The sequence below is a fragment of the Lynx canadensis genome, chromosome C1 (assembly GCF_007474595.2).
Source record: "Lynx canadensis isolate LIC74 chromosome C1, mLynCan4.pri.v2, whole genome shotgun sequence".
NCBI lineage: Eukaryota > Metazoa > Chordata > Mammalia > Carnivora > Felidae > Lynx > Lynx canadensis.
In genome coordinates, this window is record NC_044310.1 from 18,642,340 (window position 1) to 18,655,759 (window position 13,420).

The following is a 13,420-nucleotide window of genomic DNA, read 5'->3' on the forward strand; positions in this document are numbered from 1 at the left end:
CACAGACTCCCTGGCCACATTGGTAATAGCCAGTGATGTTTGCCATGGAGCACTTTATGAGCATGTTCTTGTCAGTCCCTCTTCACATATGAGCCAGTGTAGCTCCAAAGGTTTAAGTGGCTTAGCCAAGATCACATGGCTAAAGTAACATACTCCTTTACCTCTGATTCTATTCACTCCATTCTAGAAATTTCTTAGGGGAAGGGGAGAGACTGACCGATTCTATTCTAGCTCTTCTCTGCTGACTCTTCCTCATGGTGGCTGGCTTTAGTAACTAGCAGAAACAGGTTTCAAACTCATGTCTGTTTGATGTCAACACTGATAGATTTAATCACTCCCCGAAGACAGCCTTTGATCATTTCACGGTCTCTACACTGTAGTTCCCATTTTGATAAGCCAGTGCCCTTCCCCGATGCTCTGATGCTCCGTGACACTGCAGATAAGACTCTGTCACCCAGTGACAGGGACAGGAAGCGTGAAGATGTGTCCAGCCTGCAAGACCCAAGGGCTCCCCAAGGGACAGCCCCCTCCTCACCATGTTGATCTTCCCTTGGGGGTGAGCCAAGGACGACACCGAGATGGCTGTCACCGCGCTGACCGCAAGAGCATAGTAGGTGTTGAACATGGCATTCTTCCTTTCGTTTGGAGAGTCCAGCAGCAGAGCAGAGTTGAAACTCGGCCAGAATATCCATAAGAAGAGGGTTCCTGGGGGCCAGAAAGGGTCACTTCCCAGAACCAGCACTCCTACTCCAAAGCCTGAGCCTGTGGGGGCTTCCTGGAGCGGGCAAGTCTCAGTCTGGTCACTTTCTAGCTATGTGACTTTGGGCAAGTCATGTCTCCTCTGAATTCTCAGGTTGATAGGGCCCAACTAACACACTTTACAGGCAAAAAACCTAAGGCCCAGAGAGTTGAGATCACCAACCCCCAGGCCTCCCGAGTCCGACTTGTGATGGCCCAATGCTTATTTTGAGAAGGTAATGTGCCAATTTCATTTGGCCTCATAGCTGGCTGTTGGGTCACCTGCTGCCCAGCTCACTGCCTGATTTCCTCCCAGCCTCTCCTGGGAGTCAGGGTTCAGCATTTCCGCTGCAGCTTTGCGGGATACACCAGTATGACCGTCCTCTTCCCCTCCCTGTCCCTCTCTCCACTGCTGGCCTCCGCTTTCTCCACTAATCCACTTCCCTCCCTTAACTTGAGGACAAAAGGATTGGGCAAACTGATTTAAACTCAAGTACATGAGTCTTCCCTCTCCTCTGGATATTAATGAAGGGCGTTGCCCTAGAAGGGATTGTGAATCCATTCAACACCACTCAGGGAAATGAGTCCTCATGGAGGGGCTCTGAGGACCCTGAGGGGGTTGGTAAAGGAGAGAGAGATTTTTCCCCAGAGCCATCTGGGAACCTCTGGCTCACTCCAGGGGTGAGACCCCCCCCCCACCTCACCCCACCCCACCTTGTCCTCACCCAGCATGCCAAACAAACTGGAGCTCTTTGCTGTCTGATCTTTCTCCATCACTCTCTCATGCAGAGGCCTCCGGAAGCTCCAGGCCACCATCAGCCCAAAATAGGCTGCAAACACGTGGATGTGCATCATGTTGACGTGGTTGTCCTTCTGCAACAAAGGCAGTGAATGCCCACAGCCTCCGCCCATGGGCCCATCCCCGGGAGACAGTTCTGGGCTTCCCCCTAAGGTGTGACTTGGGAGTCATGAGACCAGCGTTTGGCGCTTAGCCAGCCCAGCAGCTCCCCTCTCAGAGGAGACCTGGGAGTAACCATGTACTTATTCCAGGGAAATTGCTGGTTGGCCTTATCGGTAGCTCTTACATGCTTTTGGCTGGGATCCACTTAGGTGAGGCAAAAAGCCACATGGACATGCGCCCCCACTGCTTCCTACTTTTGGCAGAATTGATGGAGAGGTGAGCAATATAAATTTTGCAGCATAAAGCAGCCAGACTTTATAATGCTGAACTAAAAGTCTTTAGTAAATGCTAGACATACGCTAAGTTTGCTTTATGAACATCCAAGTTAGTCATCCTTGGTAACTCACTTAGTGGACCACTCGTAAGTCCTGTCAACTGTGCCTTCAAAGAAATATCCAGAACTGGCAGAGTTTTTACCACCATGCCTCACTGGCCCCACCATCACCGCTACCCCCAATTATTGCAATAATCACCGTCCCCCTACTGACTCCTCTCCACATGGCAGCCAGAGCGACCCTGTGGACATCTCAGTCAGTGCATGGCCATCTCTGTTCAGAATCTTCCAATGGTTCCTGTCTCGCTCAATGTCCACATCCACGTTCTTGCTCTGACCTATAGAACCCTCTGTGACTTGCTCGCTCCCTAACCTCCCCGGCTTCACCTCCTGCTCCACTCCTGACACACTCTCACTCTTTCTCAAACCCACAGATATGCTCCCATGGCAGTCCCACTTCACACTGGCTTTTCCAATGCCTGGAATGCCAGGTGAAAGGAGTGAGCCACCATGGGTGCAGGCAGGCAGGGGGTGCATTGTCTGGAGAGAATTTAAAACAATAGTAAAAGCAATTAAAAGCCTGTCTTTTTATTATCACCACGTGCCAACAATTCTAAACAGCGTGGGCAATAAAATACTCCTGGAAGAGGCAGGCCACTCCCACCGCCCTGCCCTTGACCTGCCCTTATACGCAGACACCCACGTGGCTTGTACACTTGCTGCCTTCATGTCTCTACTCAATTTTTTTTTTTTTTTTTTTTACTCAGGGAAGCTTTCCTTGGCCACCTTGTTAACATTTTATCCCTCTTTCAACTCTTCATATCTCCTTTCCCATTTTATTTTTTCTCTGTAGTACTTAACACTCTCTAACACGCGATACCGTTTGCCTATATGATGGTTTATTGGCAGCCTTTCCCTCTGGAATGGAAGGTCCCCAACAGTTGCATTGCCTAAAAGACGCCCGGTACATAATAGACATGGAATAGACATGTGAAATGAACAAGTGAACGGGAAGGATACCTTCACACATTTCACTTACACATGAAAACGAAAGTCTGTGATAGTCCCTTGTAAAAACTGTGTGAGGTCCCCCAGGAATCCAGGAACCACAAGTGGGGATTGTTGGCGTGGAATACTGTACCCACTTCTCGAGTTGCCTCCACTGAAACAGCTCTGGTTGCTGCCTCTGGTTTCCTCCTGAGTCTTTCCACTCAAGAACCCAGGCTGAACTGAAGTTCCGAGGTGAAGCGGCCACCTCTCAAAATCAGTACTAAATCCTCCTGTGCACCATCGCAACTGGCGATTCAAAGCCGCAGAGAAGAGAGGAGATGGCTTTGAAAAACTGCGGCCTTTTAAAACAATCATTACGAGGACCCTGGCAAAGCAGGCACAGGTTTACAAAGAACCGCACACAACGCGCGTTGCAGCTCTGGGAATTTACCCCTTCTCTTGACTAGCCACGTGTTTACTCTGTGGCCGCCTACGTTGGCTGCAGCTGATTGGCCCAGAGTAGACATGTGGCCGCGGGAGCCAATCAGATTCTATCTTACTGGACCATAGACCTGGGACTAGCTGAGAGCAAAGAGAGCTGTTTCCTGTAGGATCTGGGCCTTAGAGGCGCATGAACAAGAGCGGTAGGAGAGATACGTGGTCTCCACGGAAGAGAAAGCTGATGTGCACAGAAGTTGGATGTACAGGGAGGAACAGAACCCAGAGATGGAGAGCGTGAACTGCCTGGGGTCTTAAAGACTCCTCAGATCCGGTTCCAGTCCTGAGACTGGCTGCCACCCCTTGCCCTTGGTGGTCCTTATGTTAAATTCCCTTCGTTTTGTGTAAAAAAGCTCCAGTGCAATTTTCTTCCTTGAAAGTAAGGGGTGGGAATTAATCCTTGTAGTAAGCAGAGAGAAGCGGCAGAAAATGGAAGTATGCCTGGGTGAATCCCTGAGCCCATAGTGATCTAAATAAATAAACAAGCAAATAAATAAAAGCATGAATGGAGAAGAAGAGAAAGTTCTTTCTTACAGCAGAACGGTAACTAATGAATGTGGAAGGGAAGATGGAATCAGAAAAAACAATACGGGGGCGGGGGGCGGCGCCTGGCTGGCTCAGTTGGTAGAGTATGTGATTCTTGATCTTGGGGTTATAAGTATGAGCCCCACCTTGGGGTTTAGAGATTAGAGATCTCTAAATAGAGATTATTTAAGTAATACATAATTTAAGTAAACAGATTACTTAAAAATAACGTCTTTTAAAAAAAAATACTGGCAATCATTGTGCTGTTTCAGAAAAAAAAAAATCAACATGCTAAAATCAGTGTGTGAAAAACATGATAAGAAACAGGGTATTATGTTCCCACAAGATGTTTATTAATTATAAAGGGGAAAACAGTAACTTTGCAGTGGAAGAGCCCGGCAGACATCATCTTAACAGGTGATCAGAGTTAACATCCTCAGTAATGGGACAAATTGACAGCATGTGTCTCTTGATTCTTCGCAGTGAGTAGGACATAACATCGCTTCCGTGTAATTTCTGCCAAAAATGCATATTCTTCAACTAATCATGAGGAAACACTACACAAAGCCACATTCGACAAAATAACTGGCTTAGGTGCAGTATTGGTGATATAGTGGTGAACATAGCTGCCTTCCAAAATAAATGGTTTATAACCTCGAAATATGTCCAGTTCATGAGAGATAAAGACTGAGAAGCTGTTCCAGATCAAAGAAGTTTAAGGAGACATGAGAAATGAATGGAAAGTGTGATCATGGACCCAAAAGAAAAAATATAATATTTATATATTTTTAACTTTATGTATATAAACTTTTCAAACTTTATATATAATATTATATATATTTATATATTTATATTTATACAAACTAAACTTTATATATATTTTATATATATATTAAACTTTATATATATAAACTATATATTTATATTTATATAAACTTTAAACTTTATATATATATGTAAACTTTATATATATATATATATTTATATTTTTTAAACTTTGCTGTAACAGGATGTTATTGGGAAAATTGGTGAAATTTGAATAAGATAATATTGTGTTAATGTAAATTTCCAAAGTTTGTTAATTGAACAACCGTTATGTAATAGAATGCCCTTATTTATAGGAAATATACACTGAAGTAGGGGTTAAAATGAAGTCCTATAGACAGATGGGGAGAACCAAAAATTAATAAATGGTAAGAACTTCCTATCTAAATTTCCAATCTAAACTGTTCCTTTTCCCTCCCCAAATGTCTCCAGCTCCCTTGAAAAGACCTGCCAGCGGACGCTATGCTCCTTGCTGATTATCTACCTGCCTCGTGGTCGCTGAGGATTTCAGCACCTGCCTTACAGTCTTTCTCTCCATCACTCCCCCAGGTCATCATCTTGGTCCATCCAACTCCCTCTATCTGTTCCTTGATCCTTTTTCTTCTAATATCTTTCTCCTCCTGCATTACACTTCCGTCACCCACATCCCCTGTCAAACCTTAGACCTGTCATCACCAGCAACTGTACCACCTCTGGTTAAAGCCATTAGGTTGCTATGTTTAAACGTTTAGCATAGACCACACTTTGGACCCCCCTCTTGGCCTGTATTTTGTTTTAATCCCAGAAAACCCACCAAATGGAGGTGGTGTTCCGCACCCCCCACACCTCCTGACCCCTCCTCCCCGAAGTCCCCTCCTCGCAGTGCTGTTACTCACAATGAAGTACTTCCTTTGGATCATCCTCATGACATCAAAGGCTGTCACCTCCACCAGTGCCATCAGCACCAGCTGCACCAGGTTGGTCTTGCCTAGAACGGCACCCGCTGAAATGAGCACAGACATGGCGCTCATGGTGGCCAGCTTAATACTGGGGGAGAGAGAGAGATGACTGAAAAGAATCCTCTCATTCATGCATTCACTTATTCCCTCGTTCAACCAGCCTGGTGCTGTTTAAGAAGCTGAGGACTCAATAGGAGAACAAGAAGACAAGATTCCACCCACACGAGGACTGATGATGCCCCATCTAGGGTCTCCTTGGGCTCCTTCCCCCATCAGGGGGGCATCAATATCTGAGAAATTGATCCACACATACTCATCCCTACTGAGGACACTCCGATTCACGGTGTAGGAATTTCTTGTAGGAATGTCGTCGTGAGTTACAGGGGCTGATTGTTCCCTCAGGGCCCCCTTCTGGGGTCTGACAACTGGGGCGCTGCTCCCCCAGCTTCTCTTCTGCCTTCATCTCGCAAAGATGCTCAATAGAGGGCGCTCTTCACCTGTTGGCCTGCCTGTCATTCAAGCACCCGCCACCCTCTCCTTGGTAGTGGAGCCTGGGTTTAGAAGTAGGACAAGCCTGGCTTCCAGTCCCAGCTTTTCCATTTGAGCAGCTCTTTAATCTCACTGAGCCTGTTCCTTCCTCTGTAAAATATCACCGATGATGATATTTATCTCATGGTAGTGCTGTGGGGATTAGAAGGAAAATTTGTGCATGTGTGTCTAGCACCGCGATTGGCACAAAGGACTAACTCGGGAGTAGAAGCCTGCATTGTTAGCACTATTGCTGATTCCGTCCTTGCCTTGACAAATGAGCAAGCTCAGTGTGGGGATTCAAGAGGAGAAAACAACTTGTTTTCAAGGTACTTATGATCCAGCTGAAGAGATGGGGCTGACACTGTGAGTCTGTCCACAAAGACTATCCATGATATCATGTGGCTAGGGGGGTGGCTCACTGGAGGGAGAGAGCAGTGTGGACTGGGTTCATCAGGGAGGGCTTCCGGGGGGAGGCGGCACTAAGCAGAACAATCCATGGTGGTTAAACCAACCCACCCTCCTCTGGGCACCTTGCTCAGAGACTCCCTCCCCTCCCTAATGCTACCACCAACCACCATCAGTACAAAATAACATAATTTGTTAAGCATTATGTATAACAGCCTTGCGACTACACCCCCTCATTTAAATTTTAATCTGGCGTACCTGGATGGCTCAGTCAGGTAAGCGTCCAATTTTTTATTTCAACTCAGGTCATGATCTGTGCTGGCAGTGTGGAGCCTACTTGGGATTCTCTCTCTCCCTCTCTCTGCCCCTCCCCTACTCGCTCGCTCTCAAATAAACCTTTAAAATAAATAAGTAAATAAGTTTTCATCTTCTAAGTGGCCTTCGGTAAACGATGCTAGGGTACCAGTCAGTACCTTCACATTACAGAACAGGACACTGAGACTAGAAGAGGTGACTCTTTGGGCCATAAAGCTAGTTAACAACAAAAGTTGAGGCTCAAACCCAGCTGGCCTGGATCCAAAGCCTGTGCTCTGAAGTCTGGACACAGCCTCCTCGGCATTTGCTGCCAACATAGTGTCTTGCTTAAGGCTCAAGGACTTCAGAGGGAAGATCAGGAGAGGACCAAGGGCCTGGGAAGGAGTCTCACAGGGATCAGGAATTATTTAGAACCGGAGTTACTCAAAGTTTCACCACGACTGGCCGTGTTATGTCTTTTGGGTGAGCACTCATTTAACTGGCAAGGGCCTGATTCAAGAGGACATGTGCCAGTGGTGGGATTCCAGACCCCAGGGGCCAGTCGGCACTGGGGAGGTGTTGAGACTGGGAAGTACAGTGTTTAGGAGTGCCGTCTCCAGTCCAGCCAGCTTAGGTTGGAATCCTGGCTGTGTGACCTTGGGCAAATCACTGAACCACTCTGTGCTTCTGTGTCCTCGCCTATAAGGTGGAGGCAAGGCCTATGAGGCTATTCTAAGGGTAAACTGAGTTGATATATTTCAAGCACAAAAAGAGGGTTGGTTATCGCCACTATCCTCCGGTGGAGGCCTCCTGAACCTTTCAAAATACAGCATTAAAAATATCACAACTTTCAGGGTTCTTTTTATTTTCATTTTGTTCCAGTAACCATTTACTAAGTCTTCACTACGTGAGGAAAACAAAGGACAAAGCTGAGTGGGACAGGCCCCTGCCCTGAAGGGACTGGTCATCGGTGACTCAAAGCAACTCAGTGCCAAGTCAGGCTGCACAGCGCAGGGGAGGCCGAGGGGGAAGGGGAGGGCGCTGTACCGGAGGCAAGCCTGGCCCCGTCCCCTGCACCAGCCCAGCCCCTGGAAAGGTCGGGAAGAAGCTCTCTGTTCCAATCTGGGAAGCCAGTCCTAGTGGGGGGGGGGGGGGGGGGGGGGGGTCACAGCTGGGAGGATCCAAGCGGTCAGAGGCGGGGCAGGGGAGTTCACTCAGGCTGCAAAGGGCCTCTTCTTGTCTTCCTGGATTGAGTCAAGAACAAGTTGGTCCCTGTGGGCGGGGGACCTTAGAAGGAGCAGCCCAGAGATGCCTGGACAGTAGGTGCAGGAGGCTGAAGGTTTGTGCGACCTTAAGCCAAGGCAGCAGAAACGCCAGACCAGGGCCACCGCTGTCAGAGCTCCTCCGGAGAGTGCCCTTTGCCTCTTCCCAGGTGTTTCTTGGGGGGATGGGGCGGGGACAGATTGAATCCCCGTGGGGATTAGCCTAAAACTTGTTAGAAGAAAAAAATGTGGAGGTTTTTACCAGGGTCAGTAGAGAACCGACCGGGCTCTGTATGTTTCATGTTCTGACCACCCTGGAGTGTGTGGGAAGGGCTGCATACGGATAGTTAAAAGCTAAAGCCATTTTCCACCCCTTAACTGTGTGACCCTTGGTAAGTGCCTTATGCTCTCGGAGCCTGCACACCAGTTAGCCCGCTGCTGGAAGGGTTAAACGAAGCCATGTTTGTGCACTGCCTGGTACAGTGTTTGGCTCACGGGGAGATGTTCAACAGCAGTGCTCAGAGATGCAGGGCTTCAGAGGGGAGGATGGAGTGGCCTGGAGAGCTGACAGGTCCCCCAAGATGGGATTTACCATCATCATCTGGGCAGGACAGAGATTCAGAGGTGGAGAAAACCAAAAACCAATTTTCAAGGTAAATTCTACCTAGTTTCTCCTGTCATGGGCTAACGGCTTTTTTAATTTTAAAAAGTTTTTTGTCTTTTTTTTGGCGGGGGGCTCGGCACCATGCCCAACGTGGACCTTGAACTCACGCCGCCGAGATGAAGGTTTGCATGCTCTACCGACCGCTCCTTCCTATTCGGTAATCATCGCATTCCCCATGTAACCATTATTCTGACTCCTAGCAACATGGGTCATTTTGCTACTTCTAAGAGTTTCATATAAATACAGCCAAATGGATCAACCTTAATTGAAAGGCGTGGCTATTTCTTGCTCACCAACATTTGAGGACTAGCAGTACTTTTTTATTTTCAAGAGACTGTGATATTTCTTTTTTTTTTCTTCTGTAATCTCTATTCATTTTTCTTTGAACCCATGCTGCTTGTGTAACTTTACAAAATCACAGTCAATAATAAAGAAAGGACTTGGGGAGGGCTGTAGATCTGAGCCCGGGGTTGTCAGAGAAGATACAGGATTCCTAGTTCAATTTGAATTTTATTTTTTTTTTTTAATTTTTTTTTAACGTTTATTTATTTTTGAGACACAGAGAGACAGAGCATGAACGGGGGAGGGGCAGAGAAGAGAGGGAGACACAGAATCGGAAGCAGGCTCCAGGCTCCGAGCCATCAGCCCAGAGCCCGACGCGGGGCTCGAACTCACGGACCGCGAGATCGTGACCTGAGCTGAAGTCGGACGCTCAACCGACTGAGCCACCCAGGCGCCCCCAATTTGAATTTTAGATAAAGAGTGGATAATTTGTGAGGGTATATCCCAATATCGCATGGCTTCGAGGGGACATCCCAGCTATTCTAGAACCAGCCCTCTTGGGCCCCATACCTCAAGGATCCACAAAACGATCCAGCCACTGTCTGGTTACCTGGACAGTTTGATGACCACCTTCTTAGGGGAGAGCTGCTCCAGGAACCCATCCAGTAGGACTGCCCACTGCACGGCCAGGGCCAGCAAGAAGAGGTTGAAGGCCACGCTGCTCCAGCCGTATCTCCGCAAAGACGAGTTGATGAAGCCAAAGCCAAGGGCCACCATGATGGTAACATCCTGCAGGACTGCCCAGGAGCAGATATGGAGAAGGAGAAAGGGAGGCAGATGAGACGGAAAGTTGTATGAAATTGGAATTTACAGAACTTACGGAATTAGAATGTACCTACATTCCGTGTGAATTTGCAGGGTGGTGGCTGGAAGGGACCATTAAAGAGTGCTTGGGCAAGTTGCTTTGGCTCTTTGAGCCTCAGTCTTCTCATCTGAATCATGGGGAAAATACATAGCAGGCAGGGCTGAGGCAAAGATTCGATGAGCTAATGCTGGGTAGGCACAAAGGCAGGGCCTGGCCCATAGTAAGTGCTCAGTAAATGTAGCAATTATTATTACTAAACTCGATGGAATGAACATGTGTAAAACATCTGGATCGATGCTTGGCACACGGTTGACATTCAATGAAGGTAATTACCGCTGCTATGGAGGATCAGATTCAACCTCCTGATCATGTACGTGAGAAAATAAGGCCACACGGGGCACCTGGGTGGCTCAGTTGGTTAAGCATCTGACTTTGGCTCAGGTCATGATCTCACGGTTCATGGGTTCCAGCCCTGCACTGGGCTCTGACAGCTCATCCGCTGACAGCTCAGAGCCTGGAATCTGCTTCGGATTCTGTGTTTCCCCCACTCTCTCTGCCGCTCCCCCAGTTGTGCTCTGTGTCTCTTTCTCTCTCTCTCAAAAATAAATGAACATTAAAAACATTTTTTTTAAAAAAAAGAAAGAAAATAAGGCCACAGAAGCCAGTGACTTGGCCCAGAAAAGAGGGGGCAGAAGCAGGTCCCGAAGTTCTGTTGATAAGAACCAGATTATCCTTGCAGAAAACAGCTCTCTCCCTTTGTCCCTTGCTGGGAGGGACCCAGTGTTCAGGCAGAAAGCACCGGGGCCTTCTGAGTGACCCTCACCTTTTCAGCCTTGGACCCTGCTCAAGGGCTGCTGGGGCAGGTGAGCGCAAGAGACTTGTCTAATGGCAGGGAGAGGTCCAGCAAAAGGAAAAGGGTGGACCCTTGTATTTACTTCCAAGCTTGAAAACTGGTTCGCAGCTTGACAAACGTGGGTTCAAATCAGGGCTCTAGCAGTTTCCAGCTGTGCGGCTTAAGCTAGTTGTGTAATGTCTCTGAACTTTAGTAGCAGCCTACATGTATTAAGTGTTTCCCATATGGCAACACTCTTTTATTTACTTTATTTTTCTAAGTAATCTCTCTGCCCAACTCGGGGCTCGAACTCATGACCCTGAGATCAAGAATCCCACGCTCTCCGGACTGAGCCAGCCAGGATTTTAATCAGCTCACACAGACCATCTCACTTATTTCGTACAACCACCTTCCAAGGCGGGTGCTGTTCTTATCACTACGTCACGGATGTGAAGGCTGAGCCACGGAGGAGTGAAGTAACTCACCCCAGCTCGTACAGGCAGATTTAAACCTAGATGATCTGCCGTGAAGCCTGTGCCTTCACCCACCACACTATCTGCTCTCAGTTTTCTCACCCGCTCAATGGGAAAAACGATCACACCCCTCGTCGGGTCCCCAGAGTCCGATGCTATAATGCCCACCATCACTCAGGACAGAAAGACGTTTGATCAACAAACACCGAGTATTTCACATGTATAAATACCCAGGGAGAGAACTTGCAAGAACTTTTCCCCCGATGAATATTATCCTCTGGTTTGGAGAGAGTTTTACTTTTTTTTTTTTTCTTTTCTTTTTCTGTGTTTAAATTTTCTACAACCAGCACTTAGACAGTGAACAAAAACAAAACAACACACGCACACACACCAAAGAAAGCACAGCCTTCAAGTTTAGACACTTCTGTTTGGTCCCAGTTCTGTCATTCCCCGTTAGGTTAAACCGTATTAAAATTGCCAACATTTGGCCATTTTTGACCTATAAAAATGGCATTTTATATATGCTTCAACCTCATAGCTCTGTGCCCTCGGAGGTGCCGTACCTTCCTCATCAGCTAAATAAGGGCCATTATACCCACCTCCGAGGGGGCGGGAGAGCTGAAGGAAGTGATATTTTGTTCCAGTGCTTGGCACTCCGTAAGTGGTGGCGATTCACCAGCACCGCCATCATTCTCTTCACCGTCATGGTTACCAGAACCCACCTGCTCTCCTCGGGCCTCGAGCCCTGGCCCTGATGACAACGAGGAAGCACTCGTTTCCAGAACTCTCCAAAGTCTCAGAAAGCCCCTTCGAGTTACATTTAAACCCACTTTCAGTGAGAAATGCGTAGACCTAGGGTCGTACACATCAAACTTGGGTGGGTGTTAACGTGTCCCCAAACAATCTGATCACACCAGGATGTTGGAGACCCCTGAGGACCCCAAAGGGTCTGGGAACTTGGGGAGTGGGTGAGAAAGGGCATTGATTCAACTTTTTGCCCCTTCTCCCCTGACATGGGGGGAGAGAAAGGTGCAGGCAACATTTCAGTCTCCTGTTGACACACTCTTGGGAATGGAGGTGACAGGGCACTTGTTGTACAGGGCGTTCCTCTTGGGAGCGCTCAAATTCCTTCAGGACCCAAGCAGGAAACCGTATGGATGAAAGGGCCTGTGGCCAACTAGAGATCGGACACCCCGCTTTCAGCATTCAAATTCAATCTTGTCTTAAAGACTGCTGTTAAGCCCAACCCGTGTGCCATTTAGCAGCAACTCTAAATGCATAGGGTCCAGACTTACTGAAGATTCCATGAGTCGGGAGACCCTTTCATTTTCCTCCCGTTGTGTAGAAGCAGACCAGAGAGAGCCTGTGACCTCCTCAAGGCCACAGAGCATGCTGGCAGCAGAACCAAGCTCTGACCCCCAGGTATGGTGCTCTTTAACCGGGCTGGGCTGTTTCTCGCTCTTGTCCACCCCCACCTCACTAAGGTACCTCAGGCAAGGGCCTTGTCCTCTTTTGGGCCTCAATTTCTCTCTCCGTAAACATGTAGGTGTTGGACTTGGTACTCTCTAAGGCCCTTATAACTCTGGCATATTCTTTTTTTTTTAAATATTTAATGTTTATTTATTTTTGAGAGAGAGAGAGAGAGAGAGAGAGAGCATGAGTGGGGGAGGGGCAGAGCGAGAGAGGGACACAAGAACCCGAAGCAGGCTCCAGGCTCTGAGCTGTCAGCACAGAGCCCGACGAGGGGCTCGAACCCACGAGCCGTGAGATCACGACCTGAGCCGAAGTCGGACGCTTAACCGACTGAGCCACCCAGGCGCCCCAACTCTGGCATATTCTGAGGAGAGGATCGATGGGTGGGGAGAGGAGGGTGACCGGGATAGGGCAGAGGCGGGGCCCTAAGGAGGAGGAAGTCAGAGGATCTCGGGTGGGGGAGCTTTATCAGGCACAGCTACCGTCCCCACCGCTGCCTGGTGTAGGAGCTCGGGGCCTTCCTCCCCAAGGCCCCACACTGTCCCTAAGGGAGGAGCTGTACTCCACCCAGCGGGATAAAGTCAGGGTGG

General features: G+C 48.2%; 1 protein-coding gene across 2 annotated transcripts in view; it reads right to left on the reverse strand.

The window, feature by feature from the left end:
* Positions 1-13,420, reverse strand: part of RHCE (Rh blood group CcEe antigens) — a 36,862-nt gene that overhangs the window by 16,933 nt on the left and 6,509 nt on the right. For both annotated transcript variants that reach the window (XM_030326460.1, XM_030326459.1), the window contains exons 2-5: positions 9,798-9,984; positions 5,687-5,837; positions 1,464-1,611; positions 536-705 (exon numbers count right to left, since the gene is read on the reverse strand). In XM_030326460.1, coding sequence (XP_030182320.1) covers positions 536-705; positions 1,464-1,611; positions 5,687-5,837; positions 9,798-9,984 — 656 coding nt within the window. The remainder of the gene's footprint in view (positions 1-535; positions 706-1,463; positions 1,612-5,686; positions 5,838-9,797; positions 9,985-13,420) is intronic.